This window comes from Serinus canaria, chromosome 5, assembly GCF_022539315.1.
Source record: "Serinus canaria isolate serCan28SL12 chromosome 5, serCan2020, whole genome shotgun sequence".
Lineage (NCBI taxonomy): Eukaryota > Metazoa > Chordata > Aves > Passeriformes > Fringillidae > Serinus > Serinus canaria.
Genome location: NC_066319.1, coordinates 12886633 through 12906359, shown reverse-complemented (window position 1 = coordinate 12906359; position 19727 = coordinate 12886633). Strand labels below are relative to the sequence as shown.

General features: G+C 38.8%; 1 protein-coding gene across 13 annotated transcripts in view; it reads left to right on the top strand.

The window, feature by feature from the left end:
- Nucleotides 1-19727, top strand: part of SOX6 (SRY-box transcription factor 6) — a 362938-nt gene that overhangs the window by 257518 nt on the left and 85693 nt on the right. For 8 of the 13 annotated variants that reach the window (XM_050975367.1, XM_050975366.1, XM_050975371.1 and 5 more), the window contains 3 exons: nt 10430-10553; nt 15806-15904; nt 18823-18902. In XM_050975367.1, coding sequence (XP_050831324.1) covers nt 10430-10553; nt 15806-15904; nt 18823-18902 — 303 coding nt within the window. The remainder of the gene's footprint in view (nt 1-10429; nt 10554-15805; nt 15905-18822; nt 18903-19727) is intronic. The other 5 variants (XM_018907900.3, XM_018907890.3, XM_018907899.3 and 2 more) reach the window with 3 other exon arrangements.

Here is a 19727-nt window from a genome sequence, read left to right as displayed (position 1 = left end):
TTAATTATGATTAACCATTAGAGCAACAATTCGCTGGTTTACAAGATCTTCCTTACTGAGCATCTGTATTAATAACGCTGGGAAAACTCCTTTATGAAATTCCACTAGAGTGAAGGGGTATTTGAACATGCCAGTGCTGAGCACATCTGGGTGTGCACACAACTCCCAGTAACATTAACTAGAGGTGCATATGCAGATCAGCAGAGAATGAAGTCTTAAATACAGAAAGACAAGAACGCTGTGGGCCACAGTGCTCCTGGGAGTCCTGCTCCACTGGAGTAAATTTCTGAGGCTCTTCTACTCAAACATTGCCCTTCTCATATTCAGTATATAGCACTCATTTTGTTCTTGTAGCAGAGTTTACTGGGAGTAATATATGGCCAGGAGAAACTCAGGCTAAAGGACAGGTTTTACTTATAAAGCCTTTGCATTATGGAAAAGGTTGTTTTCAATCTGAAAACTCAGATTTATAAACACTTAATTCATCAGTTCCCCGTGCCTTTCATTTGAAATAAACAGCCAGCAATATTATTTTAAAATAAGGCAGAAGGTGTAACAAAAATGAAGTAATGTTTTGAGAAATAGGTGATTGATGATTAAAAAACAGAGAGAGAAGGGGTGGGGGGGTGTCAGTCCGGCATTCATTAGTCAGGCAAAACTTCGGTTTGAGCATGCATTAAGTCAGGAAGACCAGACAGTGTGTCTGGAAAATGATTCTTTCTTTGAGAAGTACTCTCTTAAAAATATCCCCTTGTTTCTTAAAACTAAAGGCATCCTTTGACCGACTTAGTTGTTTTATAGCTATTGATGCTAGAGAAAACAAAAGAAACTTTAAAACCTGGAAACATAAACATCATTGAACCATTCCCTTCAAAAGGAAAAAAAAAAAGAAGGAGAGGGGAGGGGGCTGGTGTGGAGGGGAGAGTGAAAAAAAAAAGAAAAAAAGAAAGAAATCACAGTGGATGTTTTCCAGGAGGGCACATGCTATGCTGTGTAAAGGGGGCTAGTGTAACAAGAAGTCATCTATTCTTGATTTCTTGAGACAGCTAGAGCTTTGTGCCTTGTGTAGTTTCTACGTTTTAAGAGCTTGTTCTGTGTAGCAGAAATAATACAATAAATGGGTTTAACCACATTTGTCTCAGCTAGACAGTCTGCTTTGTCAAAGATTGCTGGTACAACATAAACAAATTATGTGTTTGTAGCGCGTTTCAATGAAAGCCTATCTAACAGAGCGGAGATTGTGTTTCGGCAGCTGTAGATTTAATCTCCTACCTGTCAGTTAAAGCAGGCATTTCCTGAGCAGATAAGGCCTGGCTGCAGAGGGGGAAGCGGCCACAGCTGGACAAAGGGCCATTGTTACGGGCTCGCAGCCCGCGCTGCCGGCCCCATCCAGCCGGGCGGAGGAGCCGCTCCGGGCGGGAGCCGCGGCTCCGCCGAGCGCTGCGGGCTGCGCCGCCCGCCGGGGACGGGAGCGGCCCGGCCGGAGCGGCTCTGACCTGGCTCAGGGCTCCCTCCTAGTGCCACCAGAGCTTCTCAGTGATTGCCAGCCCAAAGCGCTCCTTAAGTGCCGCTGGAGTTTGGGGAAAGTCAGAGAATGGCAAGATTGGCGTTCCTGCTGGAGCGTCAGGATCCTCTGTAGGAAAATCAGCGCGGCAGTGTGGTTTTATATCTGAGCCATGGATGTTGCTGGAATTTTAATACTTAAAGTTGGATAAGAAATACCCAGTGCTGGTTTTAAAGATTTCCTGATTTCCTGCCTTGTTTTACCTTTCTAATGATTCTGTTCTTTCACAATGTTTTTGTAGATTAATCATAACTGCTGTAGAAGGTTGAGAAGACCATAAAATCCACTGGAGCGAGACATTTGGTATAGGAAGCACGCAGGCTGCATGGATGTAGCTGGAAGTTTACAAACTCCAGTGCTTGCTCCCAAATTTGCAATAATTACCATGTACCAGCGGTGGCAATCACCTCAGTCATACTGTGTCAACACACCAGTTCCTTGGATCCTTTTCTGTGTAAAGACGGTCAGATCATGCCAAAATCTGAAGAATCCTAGGAAGAGATGGAACAAATTAATTTTTGCATGCAATCAGTATTCTGATTTGGCTTTGATCTCTAGACACAGAAGTTTTCTGCATTAAGCTAGTTCTCCACATAATTGCCTTTGATAACCCTTTGTGTTTCGATCTAAACACTCCATAGACATCATATGATTTCTGGAAGTTATCTAGGTTACTATTCTGCATTAAATAGCTTTCAAAAATACACAGGAGCAGGAATATTCTCACTGGATGTGAGTAACTCCTTTGACCTAGTCTCTTGAATATTATGCATTTAGGCTTGAGGAAAAATAGCAACACTTGCCTCTCCTTCTCTTTGAATTTATTCTTCTTTATTATAAATACCAGTAGAAATTAACCAGAGGTCTGGGTGGAATGGGAAAAGTGTCTCCTTTTTGCACCTGTGCCTCACCTCCACCCTTGTGCCCTGCCATTTTGGAAGTGTTGGAGGGTTAAACTGTGCAGGGCTGGAATGGACCAGCTCAAAACTGCCTCCTGCTTTTCCAGCAGAGCAGGTTCCTCCTCAGCCCTAGCTCTGCACCTCGGTGGCTCTTGGTACAGCTGTGTGGTGAGATGTAAAGGTTTGCAAGCAGCAGATTACAATGGAATTGGTTCCTGTCCACCATGCATCACCACTTCTGCCCCTGGAAAAGAATCCCAGGCCTCTTTGAGGGTCTTCTTGTGTAAACTGTAGCTGTAACACTCTCTCCTGAATGAGTCTTTGAGCTTGAATTAATACTTGTAAAGTATGTAGTAGTCCTTCTGCAGTGACATTATAATATGGAATATCTGTGAAAATATGGAGAGCTTTAAAAAGAATATGCTGCTCAGGACAAAATTCTTCCAACAGTGAAGAAAATGTCAGAATTCCCTTTTTTATCAGTGCCCCCCTGAATTTCCAATATATTCTATATTTGTTTAAATATGTTCTGTTTTGTTACACATTTTTTTACCTCACATTTTTTTAAATCTACAGAAGGATTTTTGATCAGAGTCATTGAAAGATTTTTTTCTTTTTTTAATTCCTACTTCTGCTGGACATTCTCTTTAAAGTGAACAACAGTAATTCCTTTAGTAACCACCAGTTTTGTGGTCTGATATGACTTTTTTATACTATACATTGAGGGAATTAGTTTCATGTTAATAACTAGTGATAGTTAGTATTCAAAAAGAATTCTGCTTTGAAAAGATGTGTGGGGAGAAACTCTGCTTGCAAGTAGCAATACCGTACACAAATTTTAAAGCATCTTTCACTCTAAATGTTTCCACCGACAGGAAATGTCAGTGTACTCCAAAAATCTTGCACATTTTGATATCACCATTAAAACATAGCTAATAAGGGATTTCTAACATAATTTATATTTAGATTTGAACTGAAGTAATGGAGCTTTCGTGTATAAAAAATATCAACAAGTATCATTAGGCTGCAATATTTTTCTTATTTTGGTGTGAATAAGACAAGGTGCAAATGAGAAACATACATCTTCACTAGTCTTTGGAAATATCTGAAATAATTGACTTGCTCAGTCTTCTGTGATGGCTTGGTGACCACTAACTGTGACAATTTGCATAATAGTCAACTCTTCACTTCTGTAGAGATAACTGTTTGTATCTGATTAAAATTAGGACTGTTTTAGTTCTCTTGACTTTTCCAGAAGTTGCAGTAATAGAGATTTGCTGTTATGCTTTAACCAAACAAATGCACACATGGGGATAACAATATGCTGAGTTTATGCAGATTTTACAACACAAATCTGAATAAAATACCCACTAATAGACCCTTAAGGAGTAATAAACACACATGAATTTTCCTTAGTTGCACTTTAAAGTGATTTTAACATACTACTAGACCTTAACAATAATATTTAATTGACAAGATTATGCATTTGTATGGATTGAAAAGGTGGTAGATCTCTAATTCCAAATGAACCATAAATTCACTTTTGCATAACATGTTTTATTTATTTCTCTATAGCAGAGATGTTCTCCATCCCTCCTAGTGAGAGTTTCTTAAAATACAGACAATTTAAATAGATTTAATTACCATTTATCATACTCCTAACTCCATGAGATCATCCTAAGTTGAATTCTATATTTCCAGATAGTTAAGGAGCTAGATAAAAACAGGGCAACATAACGAGAAGCTAATAGAAATGAAATGCTATCTAGTGTTTGAAACTGTTCCGTTTTCAGTGATGTTGTCAGGATTTTTCTGTAGCTTCCTTCTTGATTTCCCAAGTAGATGGAATTTAAGTTCATTTCATTTCAAGTTTCAAAGTGGTGAGAAAAAAACATATTAAAAAATAAGGATGCTCTGTTTTGCTGTATGATCATGGTTGCAATTTTCACATTAATGCTGTGGCCACTGCAGTAGACCTAAATCTCCAAATCATGCTGATGCATTGGACAAATGAAAAAAATGATAGGGGAAAAGAAAGAAAATAGCAGTTATAATCCCTTTACAAATTCAACAGTAGGCCACATATTCTTTCCATAGTATTTCCAGTCTGAAATGTTCTCACTTTGCAAGTCTATGGTATCTTTTTTACAGTTTATTTGCCAACACTTCCCCTGGGATCCCATTGGCAGACATTTTCTTTGTGGCTCATGTACTTTCACTGAGAGGAAACATTTTTCAATTAGACTGTAGATAATTAGATGGCAGATAAATTAGAACATAATATACCTCCCTATACAGATGGATCTCCAGTGGTTCTGTACTGTTAGCAGGAGCAGAAAGAAGTCTCTGAATAATTCTCAATGTGGGACTATATTGACATGATTTTCAGTGGCCCAGCTATGACACAGTGACTGGGGGGTCACTTTGGGTCTTCTGGAGCTTCTTTTTCCAGTTGCCTTTCCTCCTCCTGCCGAGTCACAAGGGCTTCCCTGGGATTATTCCCTAGAGGGGATTTCTCACTTAAGTGTTTTGGTCCACCCTCACTTATTACCTTTGCATCAGGGGATGTTGGGCATTGATGGCCATTTAGCCAAAAGAGCCTGGGGAGTTTATCAGTTACATTCCTGAGAGCAAAAGGCTCAGCCACACTTGCACACAAAGCAGCCAGGTCCTTCATAACTGAACTGGACAGCTAACCCAGCCTTGAGGTCCTTTTGCTTCACCAGAGCAGCACAAATAAAACAGTCACACCACTCAACTGTAGCCAAAGACATTTCCACAAAATATTTTATTATTGTACTATTCCTGTGCAGTTTTTCTAAATAGATCATTTCTGGGACCATGAAAAGGGTCAGTGATGGCAGGAGTTCATTATGATATTGGCAGCTGGGGAGCAGATTTAAGCTCAAACCCACAGAAATCTTAGCATGTAGCTGCTTTTAACATTTACACAGTTCCTCTGACTTTCATGTAGTAAGTTTTCATGAAAGAAGTACCTACTTCTTTATGCAACGTGTTTGTGTTCCTGCAGCATCCCCCAAAATGACTTAGTCAAAATAAAATTTAAATTACCAAAACTTCTAATATTTCTTCTCTTCCAAAAAAAAAAAAAAAAAACCCCAAAGCTGAACACTAATTATTGAAATAAATAAAAGTCTGACAGTAATATAAAAGTAGCATTGTCACATATTGCATAGAGACTATTTAAAATGCAGCTGAGGTAAAGACATATCATATACAGGATATTTAAACTCTTGCACTAATAGTTCTGGGAGCACAAACACTTCTTTCAATGTCATTAAGACTTATTTTGAAATGAATCAACCTAAAATATAATCTGTTGAGCTATCAGTTATGGCCACTATGTTCTATCATATAAACATTTTGAGCAGTCTGAAAATGCACATCCTTACTTGATATACTGCCATTACCTGGAAATCTATTACACTGCAGTTTCCAAATGAGAGACTAGAAAATTTCCAATACATTTTTACTATGGAAATTCAAAGCTCAGTGAGGGCTTAGGTTAAAGTTGTACTCTGGGTGTACCAATTACTCAAGAATTTAAGAAGCTTTAGGTAGAAATTAAAATTTAAACTATGAGAAGTCTAAACCTCCCTGTGAACAACTTAAGTTCTCACAGTGGCTGCAACATCACATGAGCAAAAGGTTCTGTTCATCCTGTACTATAGAAAACATGTCAATTCAGTAAATTCAAAGATTGGTTTCTCAGCTAACTTGTGTTGGAATAGTCTGTTAGATTCAAAGCAAATCTCAAGATTTTCACAGTTTGAGAACAGGGTCTAGCAATTTAATTGGTTAAAGAAGGGGGTGACAATGATTTTAAATAGTAAGGCTGGATTATTGTAGGCAATTAGAGCATATTTAGCCATTCAAACTGCTTTATACTGGTTCTGGATGTAATAAAAACGAAAAAAGCTTTAAAGAAGAGATAAAAAATTATAGAAATTGTGTTTGCTCTCTAGCAAAAAAGATGGCACTTTTGCTCTTTACTGAAGTAGGTTGTGCAGAGAGAGGCAGCTTGCAAAGTTTGATCTTCTAAAGGAAGAGGAATTCATCTGCCATTATAGGGTGGGATTACTTCTGCTCTTGAAACCTGTGATCCTCACAGCTCAGCAGAAATGTGTGAGCTGCTTCTTTGCTTGCAGTGCTGCCACCCTTTTCTCTGAATGCCTTTACTTCCATACGTGCAATGTTAGTTGTTGTAGAGGCAGCTTCGGTTTTTAAAGATAAAACTCTTCCTCCTCTTCAATCTAAGTGTGCTGTGCTCCTTATCCAAAAGAGGCAGATCATTTTAATTCAAAGCATTATTTTTGTGTAGCAGATCACTCTGGCTTACATTTTCCATGGAAAACACTAACCATCAATGACTTTTTAACAAGGAGGATTGTTCAGCCAACTTCTGAGATTATCTCTCACAGAACTGTGGGACAAAGCAGTGCAGATTTGCCCAGTTTATCAAACAGGCCACCAGCTTTTATTATTTCAGGGAGAATCAAATTGGAAGTTGCTTCTTGAACTAATCAGGGCTGATTTGCTCTAAAGTTGCTTCCTGACTTAGATCTCAGGCAAGGAAGTGCTGTAATCAGTTCCCAAGGGCCGTCAGGTTGTGATGGGATATTAAAGGAATGGTACACTATCTTTAAAATGCTCCCTAATCTTGGCAGATTTTTGTGTTTAACACAGTTAAACCTGAGCTTGTTGTACAGAAACAAAGATTAATTTCATGAGCTTTATGCGAGAGTCAAATGTACTTGAGGCAGCAGAACTGAATTTTGGAGAGAATATATTCCAGTCTGCTCCAGGGTTTGTACATTCAGCTAAAAATACAGACTGGCAGAATTGTTCAAAATCAAACATTTACTACCCATCAAAAAAACCCCCGAAAAACAAGAAACAACCAAACCCAAAAAAACACCTAAAAAACACCCTCAAAAAAAAAAAAAAAAACTTCATGAAAGAGAAAATGAGTCCCCCTGAGTGTCTCTGTTTGCATATTAGCCCATAGCATGGGCTCTGCCAAGTTACTCTCTGACTGACTGCTGCAGATGCTCTTTCTCAAGTATTCTGAGTGAGATCTTTAGTGCAAGTCTTTGGGGACAAACAATAGCACCTGTTCCTCACAAGACAGCAGCCCAGTTAGTCCATTCATGTATCTTTAATGAAGCTCTGGGGCAGATGGCAAAAAATGGCATCATCAACGACTGAGCACAGAGGAGACAAAAGGGGAAAGTGCCGATCCAACAATGTGCTATTTTTACGAATGGGAAGAGACAGAGTCAGTGTTTCTTGGGCATCTGCTCCCGTCTTGGTTTTCAGAAAGACCTGAGGAACATCTCAGCAATTAAAATTTCTGGGCATGTAGCCGATTTTATGAAGTACACCCATCAAGCCCTCCTCCCAATTTCCCCCCCCTCAGTAAAGTCAAACCCATCCTCTTCATAATAATAAAACTCTCAGGAATAGAAATTGTCAAAAATTAAGGAGTTGACTGGATTTCTTTTGCATTCATTTTATGTATTAAATAGTTCTGTGGTCAGTGATACTTTCACATTCTCTTCCTTTTCAGTGCTTATTCATGCTTTTCAGTTGACCTGTGCTGAAAATGGACACCTATGGATATAATAATTCTGTGTGAAACCAACACTTACGTAGGAATAGTATTTCATATGTGCCAGAGGGAAGACCTGTGGGAGGGAATGACGGCCTTTCAGTATGAGCTTTTTTCAGTCTAAGTCTCTTAATTTTAAATACAAACTTACTTTGACTATATGTAACCTATAGTCAAAGTTATGCTGATTTATATGGACTGAAGACCTGCTCCTGAATTCAGAGTAGGAGGAATAGCAGATAGCCAGAACTTGAAATGGTAATTCCCCACACTTACAGAAGTGCTTTTATTTGAGAGTTTAAACAAAATCTATACAGCTGAGTAGATCAAAATCTACAGGAATGCATTGTATGATTTGGTTATGTTATATTTCAAATTATCTTTATGACACAATGGAGTGAAATATTGCCATGGGTATGTTTGCACCCTCACTCAAACCATAGCACTCTGATCTCTTCTGCATCTTGTGAAACTATGTTGGAGTTTTGCACATTTGCAGCTTCATGTAAATGCTTTATGTGGGGTATATTTTTTATGATTTTGTCTCCATTTGATTAGATGTAATTTAGGAACTACTGCAATTTTTTTGCAAGTTGTATTGCATTGAATTTCTTCCTGTACAGTTGCTTCTATCAGACAAAACCTGTGGTTTTCCTTTGCTGTGCTCCTGTAAGGCCAATGTATAGAAACACCAGGCAGCAAAGCCAGCACCATTTTATCAGAGCTGAATGCCTGTTCTGGGCACATGGGGATCAACTCCACTCTGACCAAGTTTAATGCATAACCTAAAACACACAGCCAGGCTTACCTCAGCTAAAATGAGAGAAATAGCTGCGTAAAGCTAGTTTCTTTCACGCCCCAGTGCCATAGCAGTAATTGCACAAAGACCTTTTTATTATAAGTTGATTTTCCTGAGGAATGGATTCAAAAAATACTGTAAAGTGTTTATTTTTTGCTTGACCTTTATTAACCTCCATCTTAGGGCTTTCCCAAGAGAAGAGTTGTTGGTAAATTAACCCTCATAGAGACACACAGTAGCATTTCTGCACTGCATCAATGGTTGTGAAAGTAATGGGGATATGACAAGAAAATTTGGCACTATTTAAACAATGTCATAGGTCAACATATGGGATTTGACCAAAAAAGTTTTTTAGGAATTAAATGCAAAAAATTGCTTGAAGTGTACTTTAAGTTTTTAATAGTATTTAATTCCACCGATTTATGGTACAATGAGGGAGGTTTTTTTTCTGCCTAAACCCCCATTTTTTCCTACATTTACTAGCTTTGATATATAAAGCATTATATGTTTGCTTAACTGCTAATCAGAAAATATATAGTCAAACCCTTGGGTATGTCTGGGGTTAAGAAATGATGGATAAAAATTCTTTGAGATCCTAGCCACTGTCTCTGAAACACGGGCACTGTAAATTAAGGAACTAGGAAATTACCTTATGGATTTAACAGGCATCACCTTATCACATAATTCTCTATATGTTGAATACAAATGCTAGTATAAGGAGAAGAATTTTTTTCTTTGTGCATGTTTGTGGTTTTTCGATACATTTATTACGGTCAAATTAAATTTGATATAGTAGGTTTTGTTCTGAAATGGTCTCTGAATGCAGCTCCATAATTACCAAGCTACATGATAGCACATAAAGCTGTAAAACTGCTTAGACAGACAAGCAATTTATTTCTTATAGTGAGGTGTGTGTGGCAGAGTATGTGAGTTCGTTTAGGAGCCAAGATGTTGGAGCCTTAAATCTTAAGAGTTGTGGTGTTGACTAGAAGACTCCTTAGTACTCTGGTGAGATTTTGAAATAACATACCTGAGCTGTTGGTATTTATGTGAACCATGTTGTAGGATCTCAGAATTAAAATTTTCCTAAGGTAACTAAAACCTGAACATCAAAGTAGATACTGCAGTGTTAGGCTGCTTCTAAATGCTCATCACTGTGCGACCAAAGATGAGAAAAGCTGTGAAAAATTAATAGAAATACATACCACACTACTTTTAATAAAAACTTTGGTATGTTTTGTACCTTTTTACCTTGTGCCAGGACAGGGAATATTAATTAAAAGAAACTGAACCAATGTAATAGAGAACCAGGAAGAAGTAGGGAAACCTGCAGTTCGCTGAGACTGTCACACCTTTGACACTGAGGGAAAACAATGTTGGCGAGGGCTTTGATGTGATAATGTGAAGTTGGCAGGGATTGCATTAAGGGGAACGTTCTGGGGGACTGTGAGAACGCAGGAACACTATCAGTGCTGGAGAAATACCTGTCAGGACAAATTTGTGCTATTTCTGATCAGAGGCTCTCTTCTGTTTAGCAGGTTCAGGGTCACATGCCTCCGCTCATGATCCCAATTTTTCCACACGACCAGCGGACACTGGCAGCGGCTGCTGCAGCCCAGCAGGGATTCCTCTTCCCCCCAGGAATAACATACAAGCCAGGTAAGCTCACGGGGATGCAAGCCTGCTGCACATTTTAAGACATGAACGGTGGCTTCTTGTGTGATCTGTCTCATACAGATGATACACAACAGGCATAACTGGCTGGAAATTTATTGCAAAATTCCACTTGAAAAAATTGAAGGAGATGGATAGACTATTGGTTATTGAACATCATGATATTTTTCAACTTAATTTCCACAAAGTCATTTACTTTAAATATAGTGCCCCACTTGCCTAGCAATTTCCATCTGGTCTGCCCTATACAAAAGCTACATGTCTTTAATTAATTCTGTTATCTTCAGAATATTTGTGGTTTTTTTGGCAAAATCCTTGCTCTTTTGTTTGATTTCAGTCCAGTTAATAAATGGTTTCAGTAGTTCAGTTCCAGTCATCATTCAGACTCCTAACAGGTCACATAACCTTGCAGTGAAATATGTTTTGAGATGATTTAGCAAATGTTATGATTTCTTTCTTTTTTTCCTCTGAGTTTACAGGACTCCTGGGGAATTCAATTAGGGATATAATGGTTTGAAGCTACTTTCAGAGCCTCCTTGTAAACAGGGCTTTAAATGTTTAAAGACACTTTGCCAAAGGAATTCAATGTAGGAAGATATTTAAGTAAATAAAAGTCAACCTTATTTTCATTTGTACATTCTTTGTAAGTGACCTCAGTCCAGGAGCAGCAACCTTATTTTGCTCATTAATAGTGTTCTCTGTCAAGCTGCCTTTAGCATATTAACCTGATAACTAATAACTACAAAACATAAATACCAGGGTTTTTTATTTATTAAATATGAAGCGTACAAAATAAAGCATTGATCCTATTCCTGCTGATATTAGTGGTGCTTTTGCTGTTGACTGTGACAGGAACGGGGTCAAATCCAATATAAAGCCTCATAATAGTTGATGTAAACAGCCAGCTAATTAAAGGCCAGGTTGAACCTAGAATCTTTTCTAGCAAGTTTACTTAGTATTAGATGAAGTGGGGCCAAGCAGGATTTCAGCAAGTATTTCCGTTTGTCCCTCTCTTTAGTCCAGAGACGTTCCTCTTTAAACACAGAATTTTTGTCCAGCTATCTTACTTTCAGGGTTTGAAATCCCAAAGTTCTTGTCTGATTTGACAAACTGCACACCCATCACTACCTCAGTACAGTCAGGAACCAAAGACAAAGAGCTGCCAGTTGTGGAAATTACCTAAAATGCCCTGGGTAAATCTTACTTCTCACAGACAAGAGAAAGCACATGCTTTCCTTGCTTTTCCTGTGTTAATCTGAGATGCTTTCTGAGTAGTGACTGTTAGTGACTAAGCTGATGGTGCTGCCCCCTGAAAGGAATTATGTTCAATCACGTTGTGTTCATTTTGACTCTGAGACTTCTTGTACAAAAATGACTTTGGAAGAAGAGTTGCCAGCATGTTTTCCTGAACATGACCAATTTTCTGGACTTACTCTACAGTATTCCTCATAGTACCTATCTAACTTGATCCCATTGACCTTCTAACAGAAGGTGATGCAGCTTTAGGGCATTTCCTTACTTCCCAGCATGCAGAAAGAGAGATGTATAACAAAAATTAGAAGAATGAAATGCAGGAAGAAGAATAGGCCTAGATATCTTGGAAAGCAGTGAAGCTGTTTTCTGATGTTAGAGGTTTAATTCCAGATTATACTAGTAAAAACCAGAAGTCACAATGATCTGACTTATAACCAGTGTCTTTAAAGAAGTTGGAATTTATATCTTTATATATTTATATCTTTAATATATATATTTAATTCTACTGCATGTGTGGCAAAGGTAGCTGGGCAGGTCAGTAGCTTCTGTCAGAGACACATTATGATAAAAAAAAATGCTGTAACTACACTTGGTATTGATTAATTCCTATTTTTGGCACTCTCGGCACAGTAGTTAAGGAATTAATGAAACTGGAGATTAAGCTATACTCTTTCTTAGAGAGGGTTCTTCAAAGTCATTTCTGAGGAATATTTATGAACTTGACTGCTACTACCTGTACTCTTCTACTTTTGTGAGAAATGAAACTTTCACCTGCAGAACTGTCAGGTTAGACTTGCTGGTGCCTCTGAGGGAAGAGAGGAGATGGATTAACCCTTCAGATGCTTACCATTTTATTTTAGGTTACAGTTTATCTTCTATTATATTTTACTGCATTTTGACGTTGGCAAGACTGAGTTTTGACCCTGCCAGTTTTACCTGACATTCAGAAAAATGCAGTGAGAGGCATTTCAATGACAGCAGCAGTGGGGACTAAGCATGTTTGAAACTGACTGTGTCATTTAGGGAATGTCGAATATTGTGTGCACGGTCACTTAATTTGCTTTGCCTGCAAAACAGGCTAGATATAAGCTGGCTCCAAAGTGGGAGCACTGCAGCAGTGTTGGTGTGACAGGACAGCCAGGATGAGAGGTCTTGCATTGGTGTACAAGCAGGGGTATGATTATGTGTCTGTGTTCACACAGAAATATCTTCCTGGGCTAAATTGGGAGCCAATTTCATGGCTGTTTAGTTCAATGCCAAGGTAGCAGTTACTGAGTACTGCTGCAGATTTGCACACAAATGCTAGGCCTTGGAGGAATAAAATGGTGTTCTTTGGCAAAATAGAGCAGTTTGTACACTCCACTGAAGGTTCTGTAGAAGAGAGGAAAATTTATTAAGCTCTGAGGCCCTTCCAGTACATGTCCTTCTGCTCGTGAACTTCTGAGATCAGCAAATCATTAGGAGCAGAAAACTTAAGGACTTGCCGATACACAGCTATGATAAAGCCTGACAGAAGAAACTTTCCTTTTCCCTGGCAGAATCTATAACACTGAGATGGCTGTAACCCTCCCCCCACAGCATTTTGGAGCTCTAGGAGGTGAAACAGGCCAAAGTTAGCAAATGCTGATGACAAGTAATAATTGCATTAGAAAAAAAAATCCCCAAAGTCCCATGCTTCCTTATGTATCTCAAAGTCATGTAATATAATTTTCCGGCATGGTAAGTACTAATTGAGAAATCAGAGCTGCATAGACCACCTAATTAATTTTTTATACATATTTCAGTATTTATACTGTATACCGGATTAATTAAAACTTTAGGGCGCTGTGCATCTCAAATGACTGCTGTGACTATTGACCTGCAGGCGTTTGACGAGCCTCCAAGAGTACCTGGTTGTGGGGGTTGCCACTTATTCCAGGGGGAAGCTGAGAGTGGCAGCTGTTAGGAAGCTAATACTTGCCCAGAGATGCTACACAGTTAATAGAATTATTTTGCATTCCGAGGAGAGCAAAGCAACTGTGCTGGCTTTCTGACTGTGACCACTACACTTACTGCTTGGAACTGGTGGGCAGCATGGGTACCATTATACCTCCTCTCCCACTGCAATTTTCCCTTCATTTAGCTAAATACATGCATCCAGAAGAACTTAGTGGGCTGGAGTATCCTTGAACATGATTATTGTGTCCCCATTAGCGCCCTGGGTCAAGAGGACAAGGCAGTGAGTAGATGAGAAAGATAAAGATAAAGGAAGGGCAGTTCCCTCCTCCATCTTTCAGTGACTAAAGTATTTCTTCAATCAAGTTTTGTGGCTGAGAGGGAACGGGGAAGGAGGATGATGATGGAGTAAAGATATGAAGCAATGCTAGGAAGGAGCCAGACCATAAGCTGAGCAGATCTCAAACAGAGCTAAGCTGAGGGTGGGAGGGCTGATGTCCATGCCACCTGCATCATGGCAGTCCATGAGACTTCAAAATGTATGATCACTTCTGCTTAAAAATGTCCCACAAATATTTTGTACTGTACCATTTCTTTGCCAGTTCTGGAAAGTATCTCTCAAAAAGATAATTGAAAATAAAGACATCGAGTGGAGTAAAACTCAATTTAGACAGGTTTGTTGAGTGATATGCTGCAGTGTATTTTCAAAGCTTTTTTTTTTTTTTCATATTTCATACAAGAGCTATATAAACCCCATGATTAGAGTGACCAAGAAACAGCCCCTATCTACCCACATAGAGCATTTGGCTTTATGCACGAAAATAATTTACAAGAGATTTTGTTATGCTGCAATGCAATGTGAAAATGGAAACTGTTTTCCTAGGCTGGTGGCAGAAACAGAGTCAACATTTTGGCCTGTTTTCTATTTCTAGTTTCACTGGGGCAAATCAGAGAAAGTAATATTATTAGGGAAAGCATGACAAACAAAACTGTCAGGCTTATTGTCATCAGGCTGGACTTTAGAACATTCCAATAGTGTGAAATATTTGTCATCAAACTAATTAAACTCCTTGATTACTGTAGCTAATCCACATAACTCACATAATCTTAGATGTGCCGGATTTTTCTGATATCCAGCATTGCAATTTCAATTTGGAATAGGTCTTTCAGAAGTCTTTCCTAAAGTTCTCAGGTGATTTAGATTTTCCATATCTAAGTATTCTTTTTTTAGGTAAGGAGGTAGGCTGCTCTTCCTCCTGGCAGGTGAAAACAGGAGGCACACACCAAATCCACTGTGTACTGGTTCCCTGTGTGTCTTTTCATGGCTTCATGAGTCCTTTTTCTGATGGAATTTCCCCAGGACTGAGTTAAAGGCTGTCATGTGTCCCCTGTTGAGTTTTACTTGGTTGGAACAAGGACTTTGTAACCTCGGGATTTGTTGTAGCAATCATATGTGCCTCAGTCCTAAATATTGGAAAAGCTGGAAAGGATGGCAGGCAGCTGGATATTGTCAGGCAGGACTTTGCAGTGAAATGTGCAAATTTCATAATTTTGCAAACATTACCTGCAGACAGAAAACTGTGGGGAAGCTGGTTTTGCTGCAACGTGAGGATGGCAATAAGGCAGGGCTGCAGCAAACCCTACAGAGGACAAAGGCACAACTGAAGCAGTGCCAAGGGACAGGGGAGATCCTCCATGGCATTCCCTTAGTCAGTTACCTCTGTTAACATCTTCCTCAACCTTGATGGCTCTGGACAAGCAAAACTCATGCCCTGTGTGGGAATACTGTGGGAGTGTCCCTCACTCTCCTTGCAGTATCCTGACAGCAGCTGAGGTATGCTTTGCTCAGGCTGTTGATTATATCTGGAAGGATGGGGGCCTGGAACTGCTGACATCTTGCAGCTCTTCCACCTCCATTTCCTCTCATTCCATGAGTGTGAAGAGACAGACTTTAGGTTACAATCCCAAAATGGTGGGAACGTCATCAAGTCAAAAGCTTTGTAACTGAGATGAGGAGAGGCAGCTTATGTCTTACAATTGTGTTTTAGGAAAGACTGGTAATAAGGCAACACCTTCCCCCTACTCTGGGTCTCACAAAAGCCAGACATCCTTCTTTCCTCACAGCTCACAAAGCCTTGATCTGGAAGGTAAGTCTATACATCCAATAAATAAAGTCTGCTAAGCTTCATCTCTTCATCCAATACAAAAAGAAACATTTACATTATTTCTGTGTAGAATAACACAGCACAATTGCTCACTGCTTTTATTCATTTGGAAATGTTGCTCAACCTGACAAACGAAACAGAAGTCTGGCATAATTTTCCATGGCTTGTAAACACCAATTTATATATAAACAACAGCAGCCAAATGTAAATAGACAATCAGCACAGCAAGGAGATTGAAAAGATCAGTTTGCAAAACATGACAGATTTTCTTCTTCCAGCATTCTTCTTACTCCTGGTTATCAAAGGCCAGCACACAGCAGCGCTTAAGGCAGACCTGTTTGAACATGTTCTCCTGCCTTTTGTACAAATTTAAAAGAAGGGCTCCTCACGCAAGCATTCCAAATCGAGAAACAAATTTGAAAAAAATTGCTACAATACATTGACTGATTTCTCGCCAAGACAGCTATGGAGGAGCTTCTTGATCCATTCTTGCACTGAGAAAATGAGAGGGGGAAATATGTACCTCCGTAATTAAAAATTAAATCCTTGCATGCTCAGTTTGCTCAAGGGAGAAAGAAATACCTTTGCTCTGCTTTTACTCCTCACTGTCAACAAAGTACTCCAGAGCTGAAGGAGTATTAATTTTTCTTCTCAGCACAAAGATGCTGCTGACATACCAAGACTTAGCCATAATTTAACACATTAAAATGAGGGCGAAAAGGCTCAGTATTGGGTAATAAGAGATAAATGGCATAACCCTATGAATATTCTTCTTCCTGCAACAAGAGACAGCGCTGTAGCCAGCAGGTGAGCAAGAGAACACTACAGGGTGTGGTGAAGATACTATTAAATTAACTGTGAAGCCAAAAACTCTGTGTGTGTGCGCGTGTGCGCATGTGGGTATAAAATATCTGGCTATTTCAAACCATAGGAGCATGACAGCTGTGAAAAAGGAGTGCCGCAGGGAATTCTTTTAGAGTTTGGTTTTTTTTAAAATATGTTTGACATGGAAAATGTTTTAGTACAAATAAAGCAACTGGTATTGAACTTAAAAAGTGTATGCAGAGGGGGAGGGAGAAAGAAGAGATTGCTGTGTGGAACAGGGATGAATAATTCATGATATTTAAAGAAAGAATGCCTCCGAAATGTTCTGCAAGGCAGTCCATGCTGATAAGTCGGATGGTTGTTTTCCCCCCCATTTAAAGCATCATTAATTCAACATCTTTGTGATTTTTTTAAAAAAAACCTTGCAAGATATTTCTGAAAGAAACATTATTTAACTTAGATTTGGATCTTATTTATTCAGATAATTTGATATAAATATCAAAGAGACGAGTGGAATTATTTAACCATAAAGAGACAGCTTAAGTACATTAAGAAAATAATCTAGAAGTCTTTTTTTGTTGGTTTTGTTTTAAAAAAACAAACAAACCCAACACCATTGCACACTAAAATCAACCTCGTGGAATGAGGAAAATAAGAGGAGATATTTTGAACATTACTCCATAGGACATCAGTACAATATAGTGTGAGTGAATGCATTGTAGCAGAGCTCCATATGCAATCAGAATCCAATTGTTACTGGACTGTGTACAAGCACATACTGTGCTCAATGGCCTGATGAGGTATTATGGATATGATGCAAAGAGACCTTGTGGATTAGACATGTACAATTTATTAAAAAAGTGAAACAACCAAACATTTTAACTGAACTGGATACAATACCAATTCATGTGGTAAAGAGTTCTGAGGAGTCTGGTGACTGCAAAGATTTTAGCTATTGTTATTTATTTGAGGGGGTGACAAAAAAAAAAAATCTAGTTGTTGGAATGTCCTGACTCTATTATGCTGGAGTTCTGTATTTTCTCTTATTGCTACATTCTGCTTTCAGCATGGAAGATTTTGTGTAAAATAGACTGATTATTGTAAAAATATCTAAAACCCGCACAGCCTGTTGAAATGTAGCTTGCAGATAGTATATACCACTGATTTTAAATAAGTATCTGGAGCCAAAGTGATATTCCATTAAATCACAGCTTTTTATCCATCACTGTATTCATTTTTATATTACAGATTACACTGCTAAACTATTCCAGCCTTCTTTTGTTCCCTCCATTGACTAAGAGTCCAAATGGCACTGTGTGCTGCACATCAATGGGAACACCCATAGATATGCTATGAAACACCATGTTACAATATTTAATTTGGAAATTTGAGTACCTGAATTCTCATGTAACTGAGCACCTGTTTAATCTATTGATTTCAGTAGGCCCCCAGATCTAAGAGAAAGTTAAAATTGTGTTTCAAGCTATATTAAAAGGTGATTTGATTTTGTTCTTCTCTATGACTACCTTAAGGGAGTTGTCCCAAGCCAGAGAATCCCAAAGGAAAACAAGAAACCTCAACCTGTGTTAAGCCAACTGGGTTTGTGTCCCAGGAGACACTTGACACTGAAAAGAAATCACCCTGCATTAAACAGGACTGATATTTCTTGGGTTATAACAGATTTTTAATTTTTTTAAGAAACATGTGGTGAAAACTTTTATTTTTTTTTGCTGTGGGAGCCCCTGGGGTTTCCTGGGGTATCTCATCGGTGTGTCTGTGGTTATAAGATCCATTTTGTGCCCAGGCTTCCATGCTTGATTTGAACATTAGCTTTTGGAAATGAAAATCACGAGTATCATATTTATGTTTTGCCAGTTTGCCTACCAGCTATCTGCTCACAAAAAAAGTTCCAAGGGAGCGTGGCAAGTCCGTGCCCAGCGAAGCCTTTTGTTTTTGCAGATGTTTAGGCTTAGAGGAGTGCTGTGGAGCACAGGCAATCCTAGGGCCTTGTTTGCACTTGTCTGCTGCTATTCTCTGCTCATTGTCTGAACCTGCACGCATTGTTCTCCCGACAGGTGATAACTACCCTGTGCAGTTCATTCCATCAACAATGGCAGCTGCTGCTGCTTCTGGACTCAGCCCTTTACAGCTCCAGGTATGTGCCAGAACAAAAAAATGTGGGATGGAAGCCAACATTTTAGGGGAAAACTGCTAACCAGCTGTATGCTAAATAATAGCCTGAATGTTAAATAATTTTTGAGCGCAGCCCAGGAGGATTAACACCTTATGTACTTACAGTACAGCAATGTGCAGCCAACCTTGATGCTGTGAGTGAAAGACATTGTTCTGTGTGCTTTATATTGGCATTTAATGATATTTTTTTATTTATATGAACAGTTGATGGGAGATAAGTTCAAAGATCTTTTTGTACTTTATTTTCATGTGGTTGCCCCTCTGTAGCTGAATGCACTACCTATAATTGGAGCAGTCAGTGAATCCAAACAAAAGTGCATTATTGGGTTTTTCTTTTTTTTCCCATTTTTTTAAACTGTGTGGTGCTGACAATACAATAAATTGCAAACTCTTTTAGCTTCTGTATTAAGGTAATCTCAACCTTTCTGTGCATTAAGCTGGTCAGATGCCAAGCACGGTTAGAGACTTAGTTTGGCCATTTATTTGTTTTTGGCACATATAGAATGAAATGTTGTGAAAGAAAGATTTATGTGCCGTATTATTAGCTAGCTTCTTGTGGCAAGAAGTTTTTAATTTCAGAAGAAAAGACACAACAATGTCATAAATAATGAAGAAACAGTCAAAAGCTTTCAGAGTTAAAATGTGTGGAAAGAAAGTGACAGTGAACATGAGAGGAAAGGCCATTAAAGATGCATGTAACTATTTACAAGTAAACCTTTGAAACCCCTATTTGAGTTAGGTTAGAGTCGGGTTAAGAAGCAAAGTAGGAATAAATTGTGACTAGAGT